This window comes from Erinaceus europaeus, chromosome X (assembly GCF_950295315.1).
Source record: "Erinaceus europaeus chromosome X, mEriEur2.1, whole genome shotgun sequence".
Lineage (NCBI taxonomy): Eukaryota > Metazoa > Chordata > Mammalia > Eulipotyphla > Erinaceidae > Erinaceus > Erinaceus europaeus.
The window spans coordinates 74,430,096-74,453,722 of NC_080185.1; the positions used below are offsets into that span (position 1 = coordinate 74,430,096).

The 23,627-nt window shown below is 39.3% G+C and overlaps 1 protein-coding gene and 1 pseudogene across 9 annotated transcripts in view; one reads left to right on the forward strand and one right to left on the reverse strand.

Annotated features, from left to right (window-relative positions):
* The window catches only part of HDAC8 (histone deacetylase 8), a 340,920-nt gene that overhangs the window by 110,198 nt on the left and 207,095 nt on the right, over nt 1-23,627 (forward strand). For 8 of the 9 annotated variants that reach the window (XR_009547468.1, XR_009547469.1, XM_060182725.1 and 5 more), the window contains exons 6-7: nt 12,637-12,714; nt 13,778-13,886. The exons of the other annotated variant lie outside the window; for it this stretch is intronic. Coding sequence is in view for 6 of the 8 variants with exons in the window: in XM_060182725.1 (XP_060038708.1) it covers nt 12,637-12,714; nt 13,778-13,886 (187 nt within the window). In the remaining 2 variants the exon portion in view is untranslated. The remainder of the gene's footprint in view (nt 1-12,636; nt 12,715-13,777; nt 13,887-23,627) is intronic. 9 annotated transcript variants of the gene reach the window in all.
* LOC103116197 (ras-related protein Rab-2A-like) lies at nt 2,607-3,438 on the reverse strand (annotated as a pseudogene).

Here is a 23,627-nt window from a genome sequence, read left to right on the forward strand (position 1 = left end):
CTCTCTCATTTTCTGATATCCTTCTCTAGTTTTAGGATAAGTGTAATGTTGTTCCAATAAAATGTACTTATATTTAGGAACATTCCTCCTTCCTTGATTATTTAGAAGACGCTGAGAATAGGTGTAATCTTGGGCTGAGGTGATAGCATAATGGCTATGCAAAAGACTTTCATGCCTGAAGCTCTGAGGTTCCAGGTTCAATCTCCAGCATCACCATAAGCCAGAACTGAGCAGTGTTCTAGCCATTTTCTCCTTCACCCCACCTCTCTCTCATTAACATAAAATATAAAATAAATAACATATTTTTGGTAGATTTGACTGGCTTCATCTAGTTCTGAACTTTTGTTCTTATGGAATCTTTTTACTGTTTTTATTTTATTTTAGCTTATCCTTTCAGAGTCAACTCTTCTACATCATCTTACTTTTGGTTTCTATTTCATTTATTTATACTCTACTTTTTACTATGTTCTTCCTTCAAATTATAGCTTAATTTATTATCCACTTTCTTAATCTTTCACATATAAAGTTATTTTAACTGCATCCCATAAGACCTGACACTTTTTCTCTTCATTTTCATTGGTCTTGTAATTTTATATTTCTCTTTCAACTTCTTTGTTGATCCAATAGTTCTTTAGAAGCACGTTATTACATCACCATGTGTTTGAGATTTTTTTCCAGTTTTCTTCTTGTGGTTATCTCTGTTTTCATATTATTGTGATTGAAAGGATAATTGGTCTTCATTAGTTTATTGATACTTCTTTTATGTCTCATCATATGATTTATTCTTGAGTGTGCTCTATGTACACTTGAAAATATATGAATTGATTTCTTGAGAGTAGAGATTTCTACATGTGTCTAAATTCCTCCAATCAGTTACTTCATTTTAAGCTGTTATTTCCTTACTAAGTGGTTTTAATTTATAAGTGATTTAACAGTAGTCTACAAGATTATAGGGTCATAGCTCCACAGTTTCCACCTCCACAAAGTTTTCTGGTCTCGATCATGTATTCATTGATATAAGATCTTTATATTGTATCCATCCTTGTTTCTTTTTAGCCTTCTTTATTGGCTGAAAGTCTATTTTATTCTTTTAATTTCTTTATTAGGAGATTAATGATTTACAGTTAACAGTAATGTTGACTGGATATGTAACATTTCTCAGTTTTCCACATAACAATTCAACCCCTTTTATTTCCTCCTCTACCATCATGGTACATTGATGAGGTCATCTGACAGTGAAGTCAGATTGGCGTCATGGTGGCATCTGCAACTTGGTGGCTGAGAAAACATTAAGATATAAAGCAGAACAAATTGTTTAATGATTGGGAATCTAAAGGTAAGACTATAGCAGATGAGATTTGTGGTCTCCATTTTGGAAAAAGCTAGTAGGTCTATTTTAGGTATATTCCAAGGGGCCCATGACTTTGCTAATTTTTGCCTGAGCCTGACAAGTAACATGCAGGTGGGCTAAAGGTTTTGTCTGGAGAGATGGTGTCAGAGTTGGAAAAAGGACTAGAAAGCTGGATCAGGAAAGAGAGTAGCTCCCAAATATGGGAAAAGTATATACATATTGTTAAGTGTTAACTTCATCCATTTGATCTGGGGCCCATGTATCTTTTTACTTTTTGTGTATTTCATATTTCTTGTGTCTTTCTGACATCATTTGAATGGCAATTCCCTCCACTTCTTCATATTTTTTTTCTTCTGAATGTCTCTACTCCAGATTTTTTGTATGTGGTACCATGATGATTTTATGAGCCTTTCTATATCTAAGACATTAACTTTTATGATAACTCATAATAAGTATGAGAGATTCATTCCTTTTCTTATTCTCTTTTAATATTTTGTTATCTCATTTATTCTTGTTTATGTTCCTGATTTTATATTGCTACCTTATTCAACATTTTGTGTTCTTATATACATTTTCTTTTTTATGTAAAAGATCTCCTTTCAACCTTTCTTGTAGAACATGTCTATTGGTAGTAAACTCCACGAGGTTATTTACCTGGAAAAGCCTTTCTTTCTCCATAAAATGTGAATGATAATTTCATAGGTTTATTATTCTTAGTTGGTAGTTGTTTTTTTTTTACCTCTTGTCCTATCAAATAAAATAGTATTTTTTTTAAAAAAGGAAAAGTATAGTATATGACTGAAGCAAGGGTCAATTTTTCTACCAAAGCAGAGACAGAAGGAAGAGATTGTAGGCAAAAACCTCCCCAGCAAGTTTCAGCTGCATGACTGCTATTATGACATAGTTATAAAAGTAGCAGAGTAAAGAAAGAACTCAATAACTATCCACTGAATAGCTGAACACTCAGCAAATATAAATCACATCCTTCCTTAGAAACCTTGAGTCTCTCTTTTTTATTTTTTTAATTTATTTTTTATTTAAGAAAGGATAAATTAACAAAACCATAGGGTAGGAGGGGTACAACTCCACACAATTCCCACCACCCAATCTCTATATCCCACCCCTTCTCCTGATAGCTTTACCATTCTCTATCCTTCTGGGAGCATGGACCCAGGGTCATTGTGGGTTGCAGAAGGTAGAAGGTCTGGCTTCTGTAATTGCTTCCCTGCGTCTCTCTTTATTTTATTTTTTTTTCTTTTTAAGTGAACATTAACCATTTATTCAAAGTTATACAAGAATTTGAAGGATTAAAGTCTTCTGTGACATAAAGCCATTTCAAACAGTTTCATGTCTCAGCTGAGCAGGAGGGTAAAAGAATGAGTGAGTGGAGACCCCCACTGGGTAGTGAGTGAGCAGGTAAAACCAGACTCAACAGCAGCCACCCCCGGGCTTGCTGTCCTCCCTGATTGCCTGTGTGTGTGGCATTAGTAGCAGCGTGCTGAGGGCCGATTTTAATGCCATTTGCCTCATTATTAATGTCAAAGACTCCTTCTTTTTTTCATAAATTTCTTTTGCTGTGTTAATAAATGCCTCTTCTACATTGGAAGCAGTCTTGGCAGAAGTTTCCATGAAGATGAGACCATGTTCTCGTACAAAGGCTTCACCTTCTTCTTTTTTTACCTCTCTTCTAGATTCTAAATCACTTTTATTCCCGATAAGCATGACCATGTTGGAATTGAAATGTTGGCGGGCATCTTCCAACCAGGTTGTCAAGTGGTTGAATGTATCTCTCCTTGTAATATCATACACTAGCAAAGCTCCTGCTGCGCCCCTGTAATATGACCTGGTGATGGAACGAAAGGACTCCTGTCCTGCCGTGTCCCATATCTGAAGTTTAATTTGTTTGCCATCAATAGTTATCATTCGAGCACCGAACTCTACACCAATAGTGAGGTCATGCACTGGCTGAAACCTCTTGTCTGTAAACTGTAGCAATAAGTGTGATTTACCAACACCTGTGTCGCCGATGATGATGTACTTGAAGAGATAGGCGTATGCCATGGCCGTGGCCGCTCGGTGGCAGGGCACAGGGCCGCGTCTCTCTTTATTACCTACAACAAAAGTGGCAGCTGTCTCTGAGCTTGTTTTTGAATGGTCAATGAGTTAGTAATGGTTTTCAGTGTTGTAGAATATATATGCAATGGAAATCATGCAGTTTGCAATACCTAACACATTTACTATCTGACCATTCAATTTGCTAACCCTTAACCTACAGCATTATTCTCAAAGTTGACTGTACATCAGAATGACCTAGAGAGACTTGTACAATAAAAATTCTTGGACCATACCTGTACATCAGGTGTCAGGCTCAGGCAAAAACTAGTAAAGTCATGGGTCCCTTGGAACATACCTAAAATAGACCCACTAGCTTTTTCCAAAACAGAGACCCCAAATCTTCATCTGCAATATTCTTGCCTTTAGGTTGGTGATTAGGCAACAATTTGTTCTGCTTTATATCTTAAACTCTTCCTCAGCCACCTGGTTCCAGATGCTACCATGATGCCAAACAGACTTCCCTGGACAGATGACCCCACTAATTGTCCTGGAGCTCAGCTTCCTGAGAGCCCTGCCCCACTAGGGAAAGAGAGAGACAGTATGGGAGTATGGATCGACCTGCCAATGCCCATGTTCAGCAGGGAAGCAATTACAGAAGCCAGACCTTCTACCTTCTGCACCCCAGAATGACCCTGGGTCCATACTTCCAGAGGGATTAAGAACAGCAAAGCTATAAGGGAAGGGGAGAGGATGGGATATGGAGTTCTGGTGGTGGGAACTGTGTGGAATTGTACCCCTCTTATCCTATGGTCTTGTCTATATTTCCATTTTATAAATAAAAGTTACATAAAATTTTTTAAAATTCCTGGACCATAACATAAAGGCAGAAGAGGACCTGGTGGGGATTGGATTGTTATGTGGAAAACAGGGAAATGTTATGCATGTGCAAACTATTGTATTTTACTGTCGACTGTGAACCATTTTTTAAAAAAAAAAGCTGTCTCCAGAAAAAAAAAAATCTTGGACCATAGAGATAAATCGCTGAGTAGGGTGCATGCTTTGGCGTCTCTCCCTCTCTGTGTCTCTTCCTATTTCTCATAATCTTCCTTCCTCTGTCTAATGAAAAAGCAGCCAGTGATGAAATTGTGCATATGCTAGAGACTCTGACTCTGGAAAATGAAGTAAAATGCAGATTCCTAAGTAAATTTTAAAATAAAAATGCAAATTCCTGAGGTACATCAAGAGATATTCAGATTTACTAGATATTGTGTAAAACCTGTGAATCTGTTGGATTGTCGAAAAAGTCATGATTTATTTTTTTAATTGTTGGATTAATGGTTTACAGTAAATGTAGTTGTTAGTACATGTGTAAAATTTCTCAGTTAAGGGGGCGGGTTGTTAGTGCACCAGGTTAAGTGCACATAGTAGGAAGAGCAAGGACCCGCCCAAGGATTCCAGTTTGAGCTCTGGCTTCCCACCTGCAGGGGGTTGCCTCTCAAGTGGTGTAGCAGGTCTGCAGGTGTCTATCTTTCTCTCCCCCTCTCTGTCTTCCCCTCCTCTCTCCATTTCTCTCTGTCCTATCAAAAAAAAAAAAAAAAAGATGGCTGCGAGGAGCAGTGGATTGGCACTGGCCCATAGCGATAGCCCTGGAGGCAATAAAATAAAATGAAATAAAATTTCTCAGTTCTCCATAAAACATTCTCACTCCAAGCCTAGATCCTCCACCATCATACATTTTTCAAATTCTTCTATCTGAATATGTATCATGACTTTTCTTACAACCCAATCAATACATTTTAAGCATACCCTAGTTGCACTGAACATACCACAGGTTGCCCCAAAAAAGTTATCAAGGCAAAGGCCACATTCTTCATCCTTTCCTTTAAGGTATGCCTCAAAGAGGCCTTTCCTCTTCTTTCTAACCTTCTCTCTCATTACTTGCTATCTATGTTACTCTACTTAGTAATCCTCAGTCATGATCCCCTATTGCCACCTCAGTAACTTTACTTCACTTTTTCCTGAATTTAGTCTCCCACTCCCCTCCCCCAACTCCAAGTTCTACCCATTGGCTCAAGTTCTAACAGTAACATATTTGCCCTGACCATTCCAGCCTGTGTATTTTGTCACTCTTCTTAAATCCCATGTTGTTTATGTCACTCATTTGATACTTAATTATATATTGTAATGTCAGCTTTTTCCTCCCATAGAAGCTTTCAATTTCTGCAGCACAGAGATCAAATTAGCTTGTCTTGCAAATTGACTTGAATAAACAGAACTATACGTATAGTAGTGGTTAAGTAAAATATTTATTGAATGAGTGATTATGAAATTCAAACTATCAGTATCAGAGTTCAAGAATAAAATCAACTCTGTAAAACTACATAAGAATGAAATAAGACTGTCACCTAAAAGCATTCTTTTCCATTCACAATGTTATTTCTACACTGTTTAGAGTTTCCTGTTTTAGCCAACTTTTATGGTGTGTTTCATTTCAGTTTATTTCCCGTCTTCAGCACCTCCTTTCCAGTGACCCCTGCCCCACCTCCAAACTATTACACATTTGGTTTATTTTAAATCTCCCAAGATTCCACAAAGAGCATCCTGCCATGTCTTGACCAGCATTTCTAGCCCATCCTTAACTTGCTTCCTATATCTAACCACTCTCCTCTTTTGTACCAACGACTCTCCATACCTTCTATTTCATTCCTCAGAGTTGCTCAACACTTCAATTCCTCAAGAAATTATACTTAGAGCAAGACCCATTCATTCTGCCCAAGATTAAAAGAATAATAAGGCCCAGTGTTAGCTAGGATGTGAGAAAATGGGAACACTCATACATGATTGATAGAAGTGTAAATTGGTTCCACCTTTTCAGATGGATAATTAGGATTTTCATGAATTATCCTTGTTTATACTTCAATTTCTGAGTTAAATGCTATTTTGATTTATTTTTCTTTGCTTTATTTTGTTTGCTTACTGTTTTTGCCTGAAGTCTTTAACTGGTTTTAACGGCCTCCCTAGGGCAAAACATAAGGCTTGGGAAATTCAAACATACCTGTGCTATACAAATAGAGTTAATATTTTTTAAGGTTTCTCTTGGCCTGTACCTAAGATTAAAATAAAAAGAATGAAACAATTTCTTTATTTAGAGTATAAAAGAGGAATATATACTGTTAGCCCTTCATTCTATTTTATAGATGATTTATGTGAATAGAGTATGATATTATGTGATCATGGGAGGGGAGGCATAGAGGAAGGCAATATATTTATAAGTAATAGTTTTCTAAAGGCTACTTTAAATCCCATATTCTATTTCCCATGAATTTCTGTTCATTTTCTGATTCTATTTTAATAGACAGGAGACCCCTTTCTTAAAAACAAAATTTTAAAAGGGTTGGCCCTTCCTCTGGGCTTTTAAACTGTGCTATAAATCTGATACTAAGGGACAGACTAGCGCTATTTTAAGCCTTCTGTGGTTCAGTATTTCAGCCAGAAAAAAATGTGACTTAGCACATGTGGGACTTTGGTAGGTTTCATTTATAACCAAATTTTTCTTATAGATTAGTTTTCTGCTATATAATGACTAATGCTTTTATTGATCGGGTTTTTCAAAGGGTTGCCATGTTGTACTTCTTTGAAAAGAATCACAAGAATATAACTAGAACCACTGGAAAAATATATATATATATTCCAACAACAGATGAGTGGCTAGGAAAGTTGTGGTATATATACACAATGGAATACTACTAAGCTATTAAGAATGATGAATTCACCTTCTTCACCTCGTCTTGGATGAATCTGGAATTGAGAAAAACTAGAAAGATGTTGAATATGAGATGATCTCATTCATGGACAGAAGTTGAGATATAAGAACAGAAAGGGGAAACACAAAGCAAAACTTGGACTGGGTTTGGTGCATTGTACCAAAGCAAAGGACTCTGGGTATCAGGGAGGAGGTGGAGGTTTCAGGTCCTGGTACATGATGGTGGAGGAAGACCTAGGTTGGGGGTGAGTCTTTTGCAGAAAACTGAGAAATTTTATATATGTATCAACAACTGTATTTACTATAAACCATTAATCCCCACATTAAAAAAAAGAAAGAAAATATAAAGCTTCTACAACATTCTAGTTTCTGTTTGTTCTGTTAGTGATAGTTCAGTTCTAAATGCTACCCCTTCATACCTTTTCTTTTTCTTATTTTTATTTTATTTTACTTTATTTTATTTTATTAATTTATTGCCACCAGGGTTCCAACTGGGGCTTGGTCCCTGTATGATGAGTCTACCACTCCTGGTGGCCTTTAAAAACAAAGTCAATGAAAAATAAAGAGGGTGGGGAGAGAGGGAAAGAGAAAGAGAAACACCTACAGCACTGTTCACCGCTTGTCAAGTTTCCCCTTTGCAGGAGGGGACTGGGGGCTTGAACCCAGGTCCTTGCACATGTACTCTACTGGGCGAGCCACCATCTGCCCCATTTTTCACTCTTTTTTTCCTTCTTTCTTTCTGAATCACTGCTATGCACCATCTAGTGGTGTTGCTGGGGATTAAACCTGGGACTCTTGGTGTGGCATGCGCAAAAGTATTTTTGCATAAACATTGTGCTGTCTCCCCAGAAGCCCCTTCATGCCTTTTAGAATGGGATTTTCAAGAAGAGCCTACCATATTTTTTTTCACAGAATTAGAAAGAGAAATCATGAAATTTACTTAGAAATATAAAATATCTAAATCTGCAAAACCACTTTAGAGGGGGAAAAAAGAATAAAAATGGAAGTATCACCCTTCCCAACTTCAGTCTACAGTACATAGTAAGAGTAATTATTGAATAAAGCAGCATGGTACTGGAATGAAAGCAAACAAAAAGATCAGTGGAACAGAACTGAAAGCTGAGAAATAAAACCACACATCTAGAACAAAGGAGCCAAGAGTCAGCAATAATAAAAGGAAAGTTTCTGTAATAAATGATGTTTGGGAAAATTGAAAGCTACCTGCAAAAGAGTAAAACTAGACCACTACCTAATACCATACACAACAGTTAATTTTATAATAGATTTGAGACTTCAATGTAAGATGTGAAGCCATGGAATATGTAGAAGAAACATAAGTAAGACAACCCTAACAATCATCCTTAGTGAATCTAATCCATGGACTAGATTCCAATGGCAAGGGAAAGAAGAATAAGCAAATTAAGACTATATCAATGAAAAATAAATCAAATAATGCACCAAAATGGAAACATGTGAGAAGATACTTGTAACCATAGGTCTGACAAAGGTTAATATTCAAAAAGCTCATTGCACACAACAGTTAAAAAAACAATTTACAATGTATGAGAAAACTGACCACACACTTTTCCAAACATACAGGTAGCCTGTAGGAACATTAAAGCTTGTTCTTTATCTCTTATTATTAGGAAATACAAATCAAAATAATAATAAAACAATACCTCATACTTGTGAAAGTGGCTGTTATTCAAAAGATAGGAAACAAGTTGTTAGAAGATGTGTAGAAAAAGAAACTTATACACTGTTGGAAATTTAAATTTGTGTAAGCATTATGAAAAACAATATTTTTCAACCTTTATTGGGGAGGTTAATGGTTTATAGTTAACAATAAAATATAGTAGTTGGCACATGTGTAACATTTCTCGGTTTTTTACATAACACTTTAACCCCCCCAAGTCCTCCTCTGCCATCATGTTCTAGGACCTGAACACTACCCCCACCCCAGAGTCCTTTACTGTGGTGCAATACACCAAAGCATAATGATAAATAAATAAACAAAAATTTATTTGATCCAGTTATTTCAATTCTGGATATTTACCCCTAAATATGAAAGCACTAATTCAAAGATATATGTACACTTGTATGTTTATTGCATTATTGTTTACACTAGCCAAGAACTGGAAGCAACCTAAGAACCAATTGAGTAGTGAATGAATAAATAAGATGTACTAGTTATCACACAGTGAAATATTGTTCAGCTACAGAGAAAGACAAAATCCTGTTATTTGCAACAGTATGGACAGACCTAGAGGATATTATGCTTAGCAAAATAAGCCAGATGGAGTGTTGTATGCTTTATATTGGTTTGGTCTAGCTATCCCCCTGCCAGGAAAATTGGTTTAGTCCTGCTAGGTTCGTGGGCCCGCTTGTCCCCACCCCAAGGAACCCCGACAGAGTTCCAGAGTTCGAGAGTTCTTGGCGCCACCATGTGAGAAGGATGCAGGAGAGTTCTGTTTGGTGATTAGTTTGGTTTAGTTTATGAATTGTTGATCCTAAATAAAGAAATACAGCTTCCCGGCCCAGCCGTATGTCTCTGGTCATCTCTGTTACCCGCCCATGAAGCTAGCCAGGCCTGCTGAAGCCAGGCTGTATAAAAGAACATATGGCGCCCAACATGGGGCATGAACCCACGACCCTTAGATTAAGAGTCTCATGCTCTACCGACTGAGCTAGCCAGGCAAACAACATATGGCGCCTACTACATGGGACCAGACCTGCGCAACTCCCAGATAAGTGAAGACAATTTGGCTACCTATGTACTATGGCCTTCTCTTCTGCTTGTGAAGAGATCTCCAAACGCCTCTGCCCTTTCTTCACAAGACTGTTTTGCTGTTTCTGGAACATTTATCTCTGGACCACTCTGTGGTTTCCACTTGCTCGGGTGCACTCAGAACAGCCAGAGGAGTCGGGAGGAGCCAGCGGGCGGGGGCGAGGCGCCAAGCTGCCGTTTCCACCTGGTGGAGCAGCCAGCCAGCCAGCCATCCAGCCGGCTGCACCCAGACAACCCCACGCACCGCGCCCGCAGCCCTGCAGCCCCGCAGCCCGCAGGAGGCCGATGCCAGCACACAGGAGCCCAATGCCAACATGCTGGAACCCGATGCCAACACGCAGGAGCCTGATGCCAACATGCTGGAGCCCGATGCCAACACGCAGGAGCCCGATGCCAGCACACAGGAGCCCAATGCCAGCACGCAGGCCAGCCCACAGGAGCTGGCTCTCCACCGCGTGGCGCAGGGCACTGGGCATGTGATCCCTCCATGCTGCTCGGCCACTGCGAGCAGGGCAGCAGACATGGCAGGGCCATGGGGCAGGGCAGCAGACATGGAAGGGCCATGGAACAGGGCAGCAGATATGACAGGGCCATGGGGCAGGGCCGCAGCGGCCTATCATGGCCGCCACCCCAGGGCACCTCGGCCCACGCCTTCTACAAGGCTGGCCCACCCGCCCTCATGCTATGAATTCTGGACAGATCCCGGACCTCCCGGACCCCCCTGGGCTCCCTGCCAAAACTGGGCCCCCTGGCCGAGATCTCCAGCTTGGGTCTGAAGGCAGACGAGCTAGAATACGCAGAGATTCATCCAGAGATTGCAACCTGCGATTCCTAGAAGTGAAGCTGCCCAAGAGACCACCGCTGGACAACGCACTCCCCGAACGGCTAAGACAGTACAGATCTAAATTCGTGTTTAAAATGACATGTCTTCGTAACAAAGATTTCTCTCCTTGTGTATTAATGACCATGTTTATGTGTGTGTTTAAAGTTTGGTAAACAGTAACTTTAAGGTTAAAAATGTAACTTTAAGGCTAAATTCTTACTAGGCAAAGTTAAATGAAAAAGGTTTTCAATGTAATTCTCATAAAGATAAAATTAACTTACATTTAAAGTCTGAGGTAAAAATTAGTTAACAATCAATATATTTTAACTAAGTTGGTCTAAACAAAACCTGCGCACACCTAAGGTGTGTCTCCATCTTAAGTGGGTGTAACAAAAGGTTAAATAGACTTGTTGATATGTAAAACTCTCAATTACCTTCTCTATTAGAAATGGTAGATTACACAATGGCTATGCTAATTATTCTCATGCGTGAGGTTTTCTTTCCTGTGCACACCTAGGGTGTGTCTCCATCTTAAATGGGTGTAACAAAAGGTTAAAAAGACGTTGTTGATATGTAAAAGTCTCAAATTCCTTCTCTGTTAGAAACGTTAGATTGCGCTATGATTATGCTAATGACAAGTTTTGTTTCATAGTGAGTAAATTGCAGCTAGCTGCCTTTGGGACTCTAGGCCGTTCCCCACCCCCATGCAAATGCCTGTCGGGGCAAGTACGCCCCCCAGAGGCAAGAAATGTTTTTTTTAAGCTGATAAAGTTTTGCCCACGGAGGCAAAAAATGGCCCCCTCAGGCCTTCCCTTGGCAGCACACTGGTTCTTGTTACTTGCTTACATGTTTCTCCATGTTTGTGCCAGTTTCTTTTTTGAAAATGCCTGTACGATATAGGTTTCTGTTCACCCCACACCCCTGATACTGTGGTCATTTAGTTAAAAAGAAAAGGGGGAATTGTTGTATGCTTTACATTGGTTTGGTCTAGCTCTCCCCCTGCCAGGAAAATTGGTTTAGTCCTGCTAGTTTCGCAGGCCTGCTTGTCCCCGCCCCAAGGAACCCCGGCAGAGTTCCAGAGTTCGAGAGTTCGAGAGTTCTTGGCGCCGCCATGTGAGAAGGATGCAGCAGAGTTCTGTTTGGTGATTAGTTTGGTTTAGTTTATGAATCGTTGATCCTGAATAAAGAAATACAGCTTCCCGGCCCAGCCGTATGTCTCTGGTCGTCTCTGTTACCTGCCTGTGAAGCTAGCCAGGCCTGCTGAAGCCAGCCCGGATAAAACAACAATGGAGAAAGACAAACACTGTGTGACTTCTCTCCTATGTGGTATTAGAGGAAACAAGTAGATGAACTAAATGAAACAGTAGCAAACTTCTAGATTATAAGACCAATTAGTGGTCACCAGGAAGCATGTAAACTGGGACAAATTGGGACATGTTGACTTTAATATGCACATCTGAAATTTACATGATGTTATACATTTATAATAGCAAAGAAGAAACTTTTATAATGTATTACTTCAATAAATAAAAAATAAAAGACTAGAAATGAATATAGGAGCAACAAATATATTTAAAATGTCAATACAATAAATATAGTAAATTTAGTAAAATACAGTAAATAGTGTTGGCTTCCTACTACTTGGAAAGAGGAAGTCCAGCTATAACTTGATGTGAATTTGAAAAGGAACACCAAAACTAAATAAAAGACCAGAAGTATTTATTACTATTTTTTCAACTTTTGAACTATATTATTACTACCGTCTCATCTTCCTTCACACACTTCTTTCTAGAATTTCAGTTTTTGAAAACAGGAGTTGCATACCAGAAGTGATTCTTCTGTTGTTTCTTTGGTAGGTGTAGAAGATGCCTTCAGTTTCACCTCCAAAGTCATGACAGTGTCCCTACACAAATACTCTCCAGGATTTTTTCCAGGTAAGTGATTTGTGTACTTTACTTATATTTGAGGACTAATTACTGTAGTTCTTCTATTAGTTATGTTCAGTGTTTAGACAGTGTTAATACCATATTGGGACTACACTAAACAGTTTCAACACAGATCAGCTTGGGTGTCAGTAATAATAACGTAATACATTTTCTTCTTTCAGATGATTTTTTTAAATTAGGGGGATTAATGGTTTACAGTAAATACAGTTGTTGATACATGGGTAAAAATTCTAAATTTTCCGCAAAACACCCTCACCCTAGCCCACACCCTCCTTCGCCATCATGCACCAGGCCCTGAAAGCACTGCTCCCCTCACCAGAATCCTTTGCTTTGGAGAAATACATCAAACCGAGTCCAAATTTTACTTTGTGTTTCCTCTTTCTGTTATTTCTCAACTTCTGTCCATGAGTGCGATCTCTTTCTGGCTTATCTACCTTAACATGATTCCTTCGGTTCCATCCAAGATGAGGTGAAGAAGGTAACTTCATACACACACACACACACACACACACACACACACACACAACTTTCTTAGCCACTAATCTGTTGTTGGACACCTAGGTTGCTTCCAAGTTTGGCCAATTACAAATTGTGCTCCTATGAACATAGGTATACAGAGATCTCTTTGGATGAGTGTCTTTAAGTTGTTAGGATATATCCCCCAGGAGAGGAATGGCTGGACCATAGGATAGGTCCGTTTTTAGACTTGTGAGAGTTCTCCAAACTGCTCTTCACAGGTTTTGGTCCAATTTGTATTCCTACCAGAAGGGCAGGAAGGTTTCTTTGCCCCAACAACCTTTCCAGCATTTGTTGTTTCCAATACATCTTTCTGATGTATGACATTCTCACAGGGGTGAAGAGGGGTGAATAGCTCATTGCTATCTTTATTTGCATTTCTCGGGCAATCAGTGACTTGGAGCATTTGTTCATGTTTGTCATCGATTGTCTTCCTAACTGACTTTTTGGTCTTCTAAATTCATGTCAGAGAATCCTTCAAGATTTCTGGCTTTCCTGTTGTGAAACTAACTGTTCACAGTGTTCTCTTTTACAGGAACTGGTGATGTATCTGATGTCGGTCTAGGTAAGGGACGGTACTACAGTGTCAATGTGCCCATTCAGGATGGCATACAGGATGAGAAGTATTACCGCATCTGTGAAAGGTAAGGCAATAATGCTAGCTAGTCAGGAGCCGATTATATTCCTAGAGGATGAAGTAACCTCTTTTCTCAAAGACTTCTTATTTTTAAAGGAACAATTTGCAAAGGAAGCCACTATATACTCACGCTGTTTTTGTACACTATTCATGGTACTTATTTGGTCAAGTAACCCTCTCCTGTTTTGGAAATACAAGTGGTTAGACTAGAGCCACTCTCTTGGTTGGATCTTCCCTGCTACCTTAGATGGTTGTGGCATCCCAAGAGAAAAGCTTCCGGAGTGTCCTGGGAAATCCCTTGTCTGCTACTTTCTTAGATACACTTTGCATATATGAGATTCTGTTTGTCTGGGAGGATCTGTTTCAGTTTTCCACTATGGAGGTATTTTTCTTACATATACTATTTAAAGTCTTCTTTATTATGCATTCTTGATTTCTGTCTGTTGTGTTACAGTTGACACCAGAAACCTGTTCTTGTTAACATTATGGTTGAAGGGTTAAATTACAGACATCTTAGGCAGATCGTTGGCCAATATGCAGCCAATAGCAAGGGGCAGGAAAGTCCTACAGAAACAGGGGAAGGAAACAGAGCCTAAATTCATATTTATAAAAATTGAGATTGGTCAGATACAAATTTATTACTGACATTGTCAATAGAAAAACTGAATGTCGGAGTCGGGCAGTAGTGCAGCAGGTTAAATGCATGTGGCGCAAAACTTAAGGATCCCAGATTGAGCCCCCAGCTTCCCACCTGCAGGGGAGTTGCTTCACAGGCGGTAAAGCTGGTCAGCAGGTGTCTATCTTTCTCTCCCCCTCTCTGTCTTCCCCTCTTCTCGTCCTTTCTCTTTATCCTACCCAACAACAATGACATCAATAATAACCACACCAATAAAACAAGGACAACAAAAGGGAATAAATAAATAAATAAATAAATAAATAAATAAATATTTTTTAAAAATTAAAAAAAGAGTGAATGTGACTAGAGGACAGAGAGTCAATGTTACTTAAGATAAATAATGAGAATTAAGGTGCTTATGATATGACCCCTTCCATATTGGGCTCAGATTTCCTTTAACTCTAGTGGAAACATGGGCTTCTCAAAGAAGCATGCACTAGCCATCATCACAGGCAGTTGTGTAAACAAAGTAGAAGTATTAAAAAAAAAACAAAAAACTCAGTTTCAAAGGTGCCTCTTAGCGAAGAAGATCTGGCAAGTCACATCATCATCATTATGCAGCACTTGCCTCTTCCTGATTTTGATCCTGTCCCCTGGCTACCTCTGTATTGTCAAACTGAAAAGGCCTATTTTTTTTTCTTTTGGAGTCTGCCATTGATGGTTTTAATTGCCCTTCTTTGTTTCCCTTAGGCTCTGTTCTGTCCTTGAGATATGCAAATCAGAACTGCTTATGTAATTTTACCGGTGAGACTATCCTCTGGTTCTGTATAAAGGAGGGATGACTTTTCTTTCAATTCCACTCTTGACCTACCCAAAATTTTGTTGCCCTTTTTTTGTTTGTTTGCCTTAAGAAGAAAGCTAGCGCGTTCTTTTTGTGCTCTGTCCACAGGGTTTTCTAGAGCCTTTTTTTTAGTCTTAGTTGTAAAGTCAGCCTCATCAGGCTTCAAGTCTCATTTGTGTTATCTGACCGTCACTAAAAGGATTACATTATACATGATCCAGTCGAGGTTTATCTTCCAATTGCAAAACCTCTCAAGATTTTCCTTTGTACCCCATCAACTTAGCATTTCACTATCACCTGCAAACCTGAGGATTTCCCACGGCTCACCCCCAAAAATAACCACTATTTACTCTTCTTCAGTCAGAAAAATGTATTTGTCCTCTGTATTTGCTTTGTGTCTCCCTTTCTAAACTAGTTACAAGTACTGGTGTGCTGAAATCTATCATAGGAGATACAAAATTGTACCCTTCCGTACAGTTGTGATAATAACAGTCCTGTTCATCAACATTTCCCCCCAATAAAGTCATCTGTTGAAAAATAAAATATGAATGAGGTCCAGGAAATGCTTCAGTGGATAAAACTTTGGACTCTCACAATCATGAAGTCCCATATTCAACCCCTGGCATTCCATGTGCCAAAGTGGTGCTCTAGTTCATTTTCATTCTCTCTCTCTCTCTCTGTCTCTCTCTCTCTCTCTCTCTCTAATATATAAATCAGTATTTAAAAAAACTAAATAGGGAGTTCGGCGGTAGCACAGTGGGTTAAGTGCACATGGTGTAAAGCACAATGACCAGCGTAAGGATCCCGGTTCAAGCCCCCAGATCCCCACCTGCAGGGGAGTCACTTCACAGGCGGTAGAGCAGGTTTGAAGCTGCCTATCTTTCTCTCCCCTTCTCTGTCTTCCCCTCTTTCCATTTCTCTCTGTCCTATCCAACAACAACAACATCAGTAACAACAACAATAATAACTACAACAACAATAAAAACCAAGGGCAACAAAAAGGAAAATAAATAAATATAAATATAAAATATTAATAAATAAATAAAATTAAAAAACTAAATAAAATAAAATATGAATTGAGGATTCATGAAAACATTTAAAGTCCCATGTCATTTATTTTTATAAAGAAAAATGGCCTTCCTATTAAACTTAATTAAAGTATTTAATTTTTTCTTCCAGGACTACTGAAATAGCTCAGCATGTTAGACTATCAGCTTATATGCGTGAGACACCATATGTCCCAGCTTCAATTCTGTGCACTACCTTTAACCAGAGCTGAGCAGTGCTGTAGTCCTCCCTCTCTGACGGTCTCTATCATAATAAATAAATTAATTAAATAAATACATTTTTTAAATTTCCCATGTAGGGATTGTTCCTTTACAACTCCAGCATTTCTGGCAGTCACTTTTTCTTTTAGTAAATGGGGAGAGACTTAAATAAAGAGGAAAAGAGAATGATGACTGTAGCACTTCTCCAATGCTCATGAAGCTTCCCTCTACAGGTAGGGACTAAGGGGTTGAACTGAGTCCTCGCACATGGTAGCATATGCACTCTACAAGGTGAGCCCCCATCTGGCTCCAATTAAAGTACTATAAGTCACTTCAGATAAAAGAAAAGTGAGTTTAGCCCAAAAGAAGAGATCTTTGGGACATCACATGGGCTTTCTCTTCAAAGATTCTAATGCTTCCCTAGCAGTTATTAAATACTCGTCTAGTTTGCCTAATAAACTACCGAACACTCATTAGTTTACAGCTCTCAAGGTCCCGTTTGCCTGTGAATCTTCACCTGCAATCCACATAGTGATCATTACAAAATAACAGCTTACAAGTTTTTGTAAGACATTTTTTTTTCTCTTTGATTTCCTTTGAACATGGATCTGGTAAGTACATTACATGAAGCTGCTAGGGTACAAGGAAAGTTTTCTGACCCAAATATCTCCTCCATTTGTTGTACTAGAACTTTCCTTTAACTGGTTAAGTAGTCTATTCTTTTTTTTCTAATTTTTATTTATAAAAAGGAAACAGACAAAAACCATACGATAAGAGGGGTAAAACACCACGTAATTCCCACCACCAGAATTCTGTATCCCATCTCCTCCCCTGATAGCTTTCCTATTCCTTAACCCTCTGGGAGTATGGACCCCACGTCATTATGAGGTGCAGAAGGTGGAAGGAAGGTCTGGCTTCTGTAATTGCTTCCCTGCAGAACATGGGCATTGGCAGGTCAATCCATACTCCCAGCCTGTCTCTCTCTTTCCCTAGTGGGGTGGGGCTCTGGGGAATTGGAGCTCCAGAACACATTGATGGGGCTGTCTGTCCAGGTTAGTCTGGTTGGCATCATGCTGTGATCTGGAACCTGGTGGCTAAAAAGAGAGTTAACATATAAAGCCAAACAAATTGTTGACTAATCATGAACCTAAAGGCTGGAGTAGTGCAGATGAAGAGTTGGGGGGGGGGGTTCTCCGTTTTGTAGTTAGTAGTCCTATTTTAGTTATATAGCCAAGAGCCCATGACTATACTAGTTGTTCGTTTTTTTTTTTTTTCCTTGAGCTTGACATCTGATATGCAGGTATATCCAAGTTATTGTCTGGGGAGATGATGTAATGGCTGGAAAAAGGACCAGAAAGCTGGATCAAGGAAGAGAGTAGCTCCCAAATATGGGAAAGGTGTATAAATATTGTTCACTGAAAACCCCATCGATCTGATGTGATCTGGGGCCCATATTCAGCTTAGAAGCCTTTGTGACCTCTGCATCCCTGTAGATCTGAGCTCACATTCTGTGGTCATCAGTAGGAACATTCCAAGCTGCCCCAATATCAGGACCCATCTTCCTCAGGTGTAGCATAGAGTATGTTGTCCAGCCTTCCTTCGGGGGATGGAACATTCTCTACCATTGTTGATTCACGTTGGGGGCAAGGCCCCTATGTAGTCTCTTCTACAACTAGAAATAGGCCAAGAAATAGAACTTTGACACGTCCTCTCCTCCTCACCTTCACTCTACCACAGAGGTAAACTTGAGGAATTTTTGTTGCTCTTGTTGTATTTTTTTTTTACTACTAGTGATTTAATAGTAGTTTACAAAATCATAAGATTTCATAGTGCGGGAGGTGGCGCAGTGGATAAAGCATCAGACTCTCAAGCATGAGGTCCTGAGTTCAATCCCTGGCAGCACATGTACCAGAGTGATGTCTGGTTCTTTCTTTCTCTCTCTCCTATCTTTCTCATAAATAAAAATAAATTCTTTTAAAAAAATCATAAGATTTCAAGGGCATAGTTTTCACAAACATATGTGTATGTAAGTCATCACACCCACCACAAAAGTCTTGTGTCCCGCCTTCCCTCATAGAATTATGATTATACAGTAATTAAAATGGCAGCAGATTTTGAAAATATTAGACCATGAACCCCTGAGCATTCAGAAGAACAGGTACAGATGAATGGAGTCATATAGGAAAAGACACACACACGCGCGCACACACAGACACACACACACACAATCTTACCAACTAAACAGTTTTACAGATGTCAACCCTGGTAACTTTATCACTTAGGCCTAATCATTAAGCTTTTGACAACTTCTAGTGTGTGGCTTGGAACTACTCTTGTGCACATTTGCCATTATGACCTCTGACTTGTCAGTCTACCTCAAAAGATTCAGCACACATAAGAATAACTAGTCATATAGTATGTTCCTCTTTTTCAGTCCTTTTTGTTCCAGAGCCCATTGGTGTCCTAACTCCTTATCTTACTGCTGATTCACTTACAAGATACTCTGATTTCTTTCTTTTTTTTTTTGCCACCCAGTTTCTACTTTATTCCTGAACTAACTTTCACTGTGGAATTATTTTTATTTATGTATTTATTTTATTTATTTATAAAAATGAAACATTGACAAAATTATAGGATAAGAGGGGTACACTGTGGAATTCTTGACCCATATTTCTTTTTTTGTGGTGCCTTTTTAAAAATTTATTTATAAAAAAGAAACATTGACAAAAACCATAGGGTAAGAGGGGTACAACTTCACACAATTCCTACCACCAGAACTTCATATCCCATCCCCTCCCTTGATAGCTTTCGTATTCCTTAACCTTCTGGGAGTATGGACCCAAGGTCATTGTGGGGTGCAGAAGGTTGAAGGTCTGGCTTCTGTAATTGCTTCCCCACTGAACATGGACATTGACAGGTTGATCCATACTCCCAGCCTGCCTTTCTCTTTCCCTATGGGGTGGGGTTCTCGGGAATCGTAGCTCCAGGACACATTGGTGGGGTTGTCTTCCAGAGAAGTTTATTTGGCATCATGCTAGCATCTGGAACCTAGTGTCTGAAAAAGAGAGTTAACATATAAAGCCAAAGAAATCATTGACTAGTCATGAACCTAAAGTCTAAAGTGCAGATGAAGAGTTGGTGGGGTCTGTTTTGTGGATAGCTAGTAGGCATATTTTAGTTTTATTCCAGAGGACCTGTGGCTATACTAGTTCTTTTTTTCCCCTGAGCCTGAAATCTGATATGCAGGTGGATCCAAGTTATTTTCTGGGGAGATGATGTCATGGCTAGAAAAAGGACCAGAAAGCTGGATCAGGGAAGAGAGTAGCTTCCCAAATATCGGAAAGGTTTATAAATATTGTTGACTGTAAACCCCATCGAGTTGATCTGATCTGGGGCCCATATTCAGCTTAGGAGCCTATGTGACCTCTACATCCCTGTAAATCCGACCTCACATTCTATGGTCATAAGTAGGAATGTTCCAAGCTGCTCCAATATCAGGATCCATCTTCCTCAGGTGTAGCATAGAGTATGTTGTCCAGCCTCCCTTTGGAGGATGGAACATTCTCTACCATTGTTGATCCAGGTTGAGGGCTAGGTCCTATGGGAGCCCACAAAGGGGTCTATTGTGTTGTTCCTGATAGAAATGACCGGTGACAATGGAGAGAGGGGTTTATTCAAGGTCTAGGTCCATCATGTCTGTTTGGGAATCTCAGGACTCCCTGAATAGGGCCCCAGCTGATGGGGTGGCCAGATAGTGACTAAAGAAATCATCGTTAAAGTATGCCAGTCCCTTGCCCTTATTCAGCTTTTATAGTACTTGCTTTGATAAAGTTAGCTTTGGAGTAAGTGAGGGAAGTGTAATAGGAAGTAGGTGAGGAGGGTATCTAAGTCTAAGTAGACATTATTTTATTATAAACTTTATACTGACTCACTACAGACTATTGTGTGTTTTTGCTTTCAGTTATATATTTTGCCCTAATTTATGGATACATGTGAACATATGCTCTATCTCACGGGACCTGGTCTGTATCTAGGTGTTGGGAGTTTGTTAGGAAGTGAACCTCCTGGAATGGAATTAGAGAATCCTATGAAAGGAAAGGTCTCACCTGAGTAATGGGGCTGAAGTGTTAACATTCCACGCCTGATGTCTCTGGACACAGCCTGAAGTTAAGCATGCTGAGGTGGTACTCGTTGCGTTGATTAGGTTGGGATCGGCGGATGCAATATCATTTGGTATGAATTGAGAGAAACATGCAGGAAGTGAGCCCCATCCTAGAGTTTCCAGGACTGGGGGAAATATAGGCTCTATATAGAGGAAGCAGGAGGTTCCTGCTGTCTTAGAGTTTAAGAAGGCAATAGATAGTTATTGCTACAATCACATTATTTGGCAACTGGGTTAACTTTGAAATATCCCTTTGTTAGGATTTTCTGTATCATACACAACATGACCATAATTTATGTGCTTTGACATTATTTATATATAGCTGTGCCACTGGTTGCTTCTGTTCTCCCTGGTCTAAGTATTTTATAGTTGCTGGTCTAACATCCAAGTCCTTGAATCATTTGGAATTTACTTTTGTTTTTGGTGAAATGTAGTGGTTCAGTCTCATTCTTCTCCATGTTTCACCCCAATTTTTCTAACACCATGTGTTGAAGAGACTCTCCTTTCCCCATTTATTAGTCTGGGCATCTTTGTCAAAGATAAGATGTCCGTAGGTGTGTGGGCTTACTTCTGAGCTCTCAATTGTACTCCACTGGTCATTGTGTCTATTTAGCTTCCAGGACCAAGCAGTTTTTATTACAATGACCCTATGACACGATTTGAGATCTGGGAGAGTGATGCTTTCAGTTCTGTTCTTTCTTCTCAAGATTGCTTTGGCAATTCTGGGTATTTTCTGGTTCTAGATGAAGATTTGTAACTTTTGTCCTATTCTCCTAAACATTTGTGTGGGATCTTGATGGGGATAGCATTAAATTTGTATATGGCTCTGGGAAGTATATTCATTTTGATTATGTTAATTCTTCCAACCCATGAACAGGGAATATATTTCCACTTCTTTGTGTCTTTTTCTGTTTCCTTGGGTAGTGACTCATAATTTTCAGTATACAAATCTTTCACTTCTTTTGTTAGATTTATTCCTAGATATTTAATTGTTTTTGTTACTATGTTTTCATAGAGAAATTCCACTGTCTTTTGTATGTTAATTTTGTAGCCTTACACCTTACTATATTGCTTGATATTTTCCAAAAGCTTCTTGTTGGATTCTTTAGGTTTTTCTGTGTATACTATCATGTCATCTGCAAATAGAGTTTGATTTCTTCTCTTCCAGTCTGTATGACTTTAGTTCCTTGTCCCTGCCTGATTGCTATGGCAAGAACTTCTAACACTATGTTGAATAGTAATGGTAACAGTGGGCAGCCCTGTCTAATACCCAATGTGAGGGGAAATGCTTCCAGTTTTTCACCATTGAGTATAGTATTGGTTGCAGGTTGCTATATATGGACTCCACTATCTTGAAGAACTTTCCACTTATTTCCCCCCCTTTTTTTTAGTGTTTTTGTCATAAAGGTATGTTTGATTTTGTCAGAGGCTTTCTCTGCACCTGTGATATAATCATGTGGTTTTTGATCTTGCTTTTATTGACATGGTAGATCACCTTGATTGTTTTACATATATTAAACCAAACTTGCATCCCTGTTGGTCATGATGAACAGTCTTTTTAATATACTGCTATATCTGGTTGGCTAAAATTTTGTTCAATATTTTAGCATCTCTGTTCATCAGAGATATTGGTCTGTAGTTTTCTTTCTTTCTTCTCCTCCTCCTTCTGCTTTATATTCCTGTCTGCTTTTGGTATCAGGGTAATGTTGGCTTCATAGAAGTTGGAAGAGAGTATTCCTGTGTCTTCAATCTTTTTGAAGAGTTTTTTTTCCTTTTTTTAAATTTTTTATTTATAAAAGGAAACATTGACAAACCATAGGATAAGAGGTGTACAACTTCATACAATTCCTACCACCAGAACTCCGTATCCCATCCCAGCCCCAGATAGCTTTCCTATTCTTTAACCCTCTGGGAATATGGACCCAAGATCATTGTGGGATGCAAAAGGTCTGGCTTCTGTAATTGCTTCCCCACTGAACATGGGCATTGACAGGTTGATCCATACTCCCAGCCTGTCTCTCCCTTTCTCTAGTGGGGAAGGGCTCTGGGGAAGCAGAGTTCCAAGACACATTGGTGGGGTTGTCTGTCCAGGGAAATCTGGTTGGCATCATGCTAGCATCTGGAACCTGGTGGTTGACAAGAGAGTTCACATACAAAGCCAAACAAATTGTTGAGCAATCATGGACCTAAGGGCTGGAATAGTGTAGTTGCAAGAGTTGGCAGGGTCCTCCATTTTGTAGATAGCAAGTAGGCATATTGTAGTTAAATTCCAAAGAGTCTGTGGCTATACTAGGACTCCAGACCACATCAAATCGATGGGGCTTACAGTCAACAATATTTATACCCTTTCCTATATTAGGGAGCTACTCTCTTCCCTGATCCAGCTTTCTGGTCCTTTTTCCAGCCATGACATTATCTCCCCAGACAATAACTTGGATACTGGCATATCAGAATTCACGCTCATGGGCAAAAAGAATAAGAAAAAAAAAAAGAGTTTTTAAGGTAGAGGAATTATCTCTTCCTTGAAGGTTTTATAGAATTCATTTGTAAAACCATCTGGTTGGAGCCCATAGATGGCACACCTGGTTAAGTGCTCAAGTTACAGTGCACAAGGACCCAGGTTCAAGCCCCTGGTCCCCACCTGCAGGTTTTCACAAGTGGTGAGCCAAGGCTACAGGTGTCTATCTCTCTCTCCCTCTTTATCTCCCCTTCCCCCTCTCAATTTCTCTCTTTCTGTGTCCAACAATAAATAAATAAAATATTAAAAATAACAATAAAAATAAAACCATCTGGTCCAGGACTTTTATTCTTGGGAAGACTTTTGATAACTGTTTCAATTTCTTTGTCTGTGATTGGCCTGT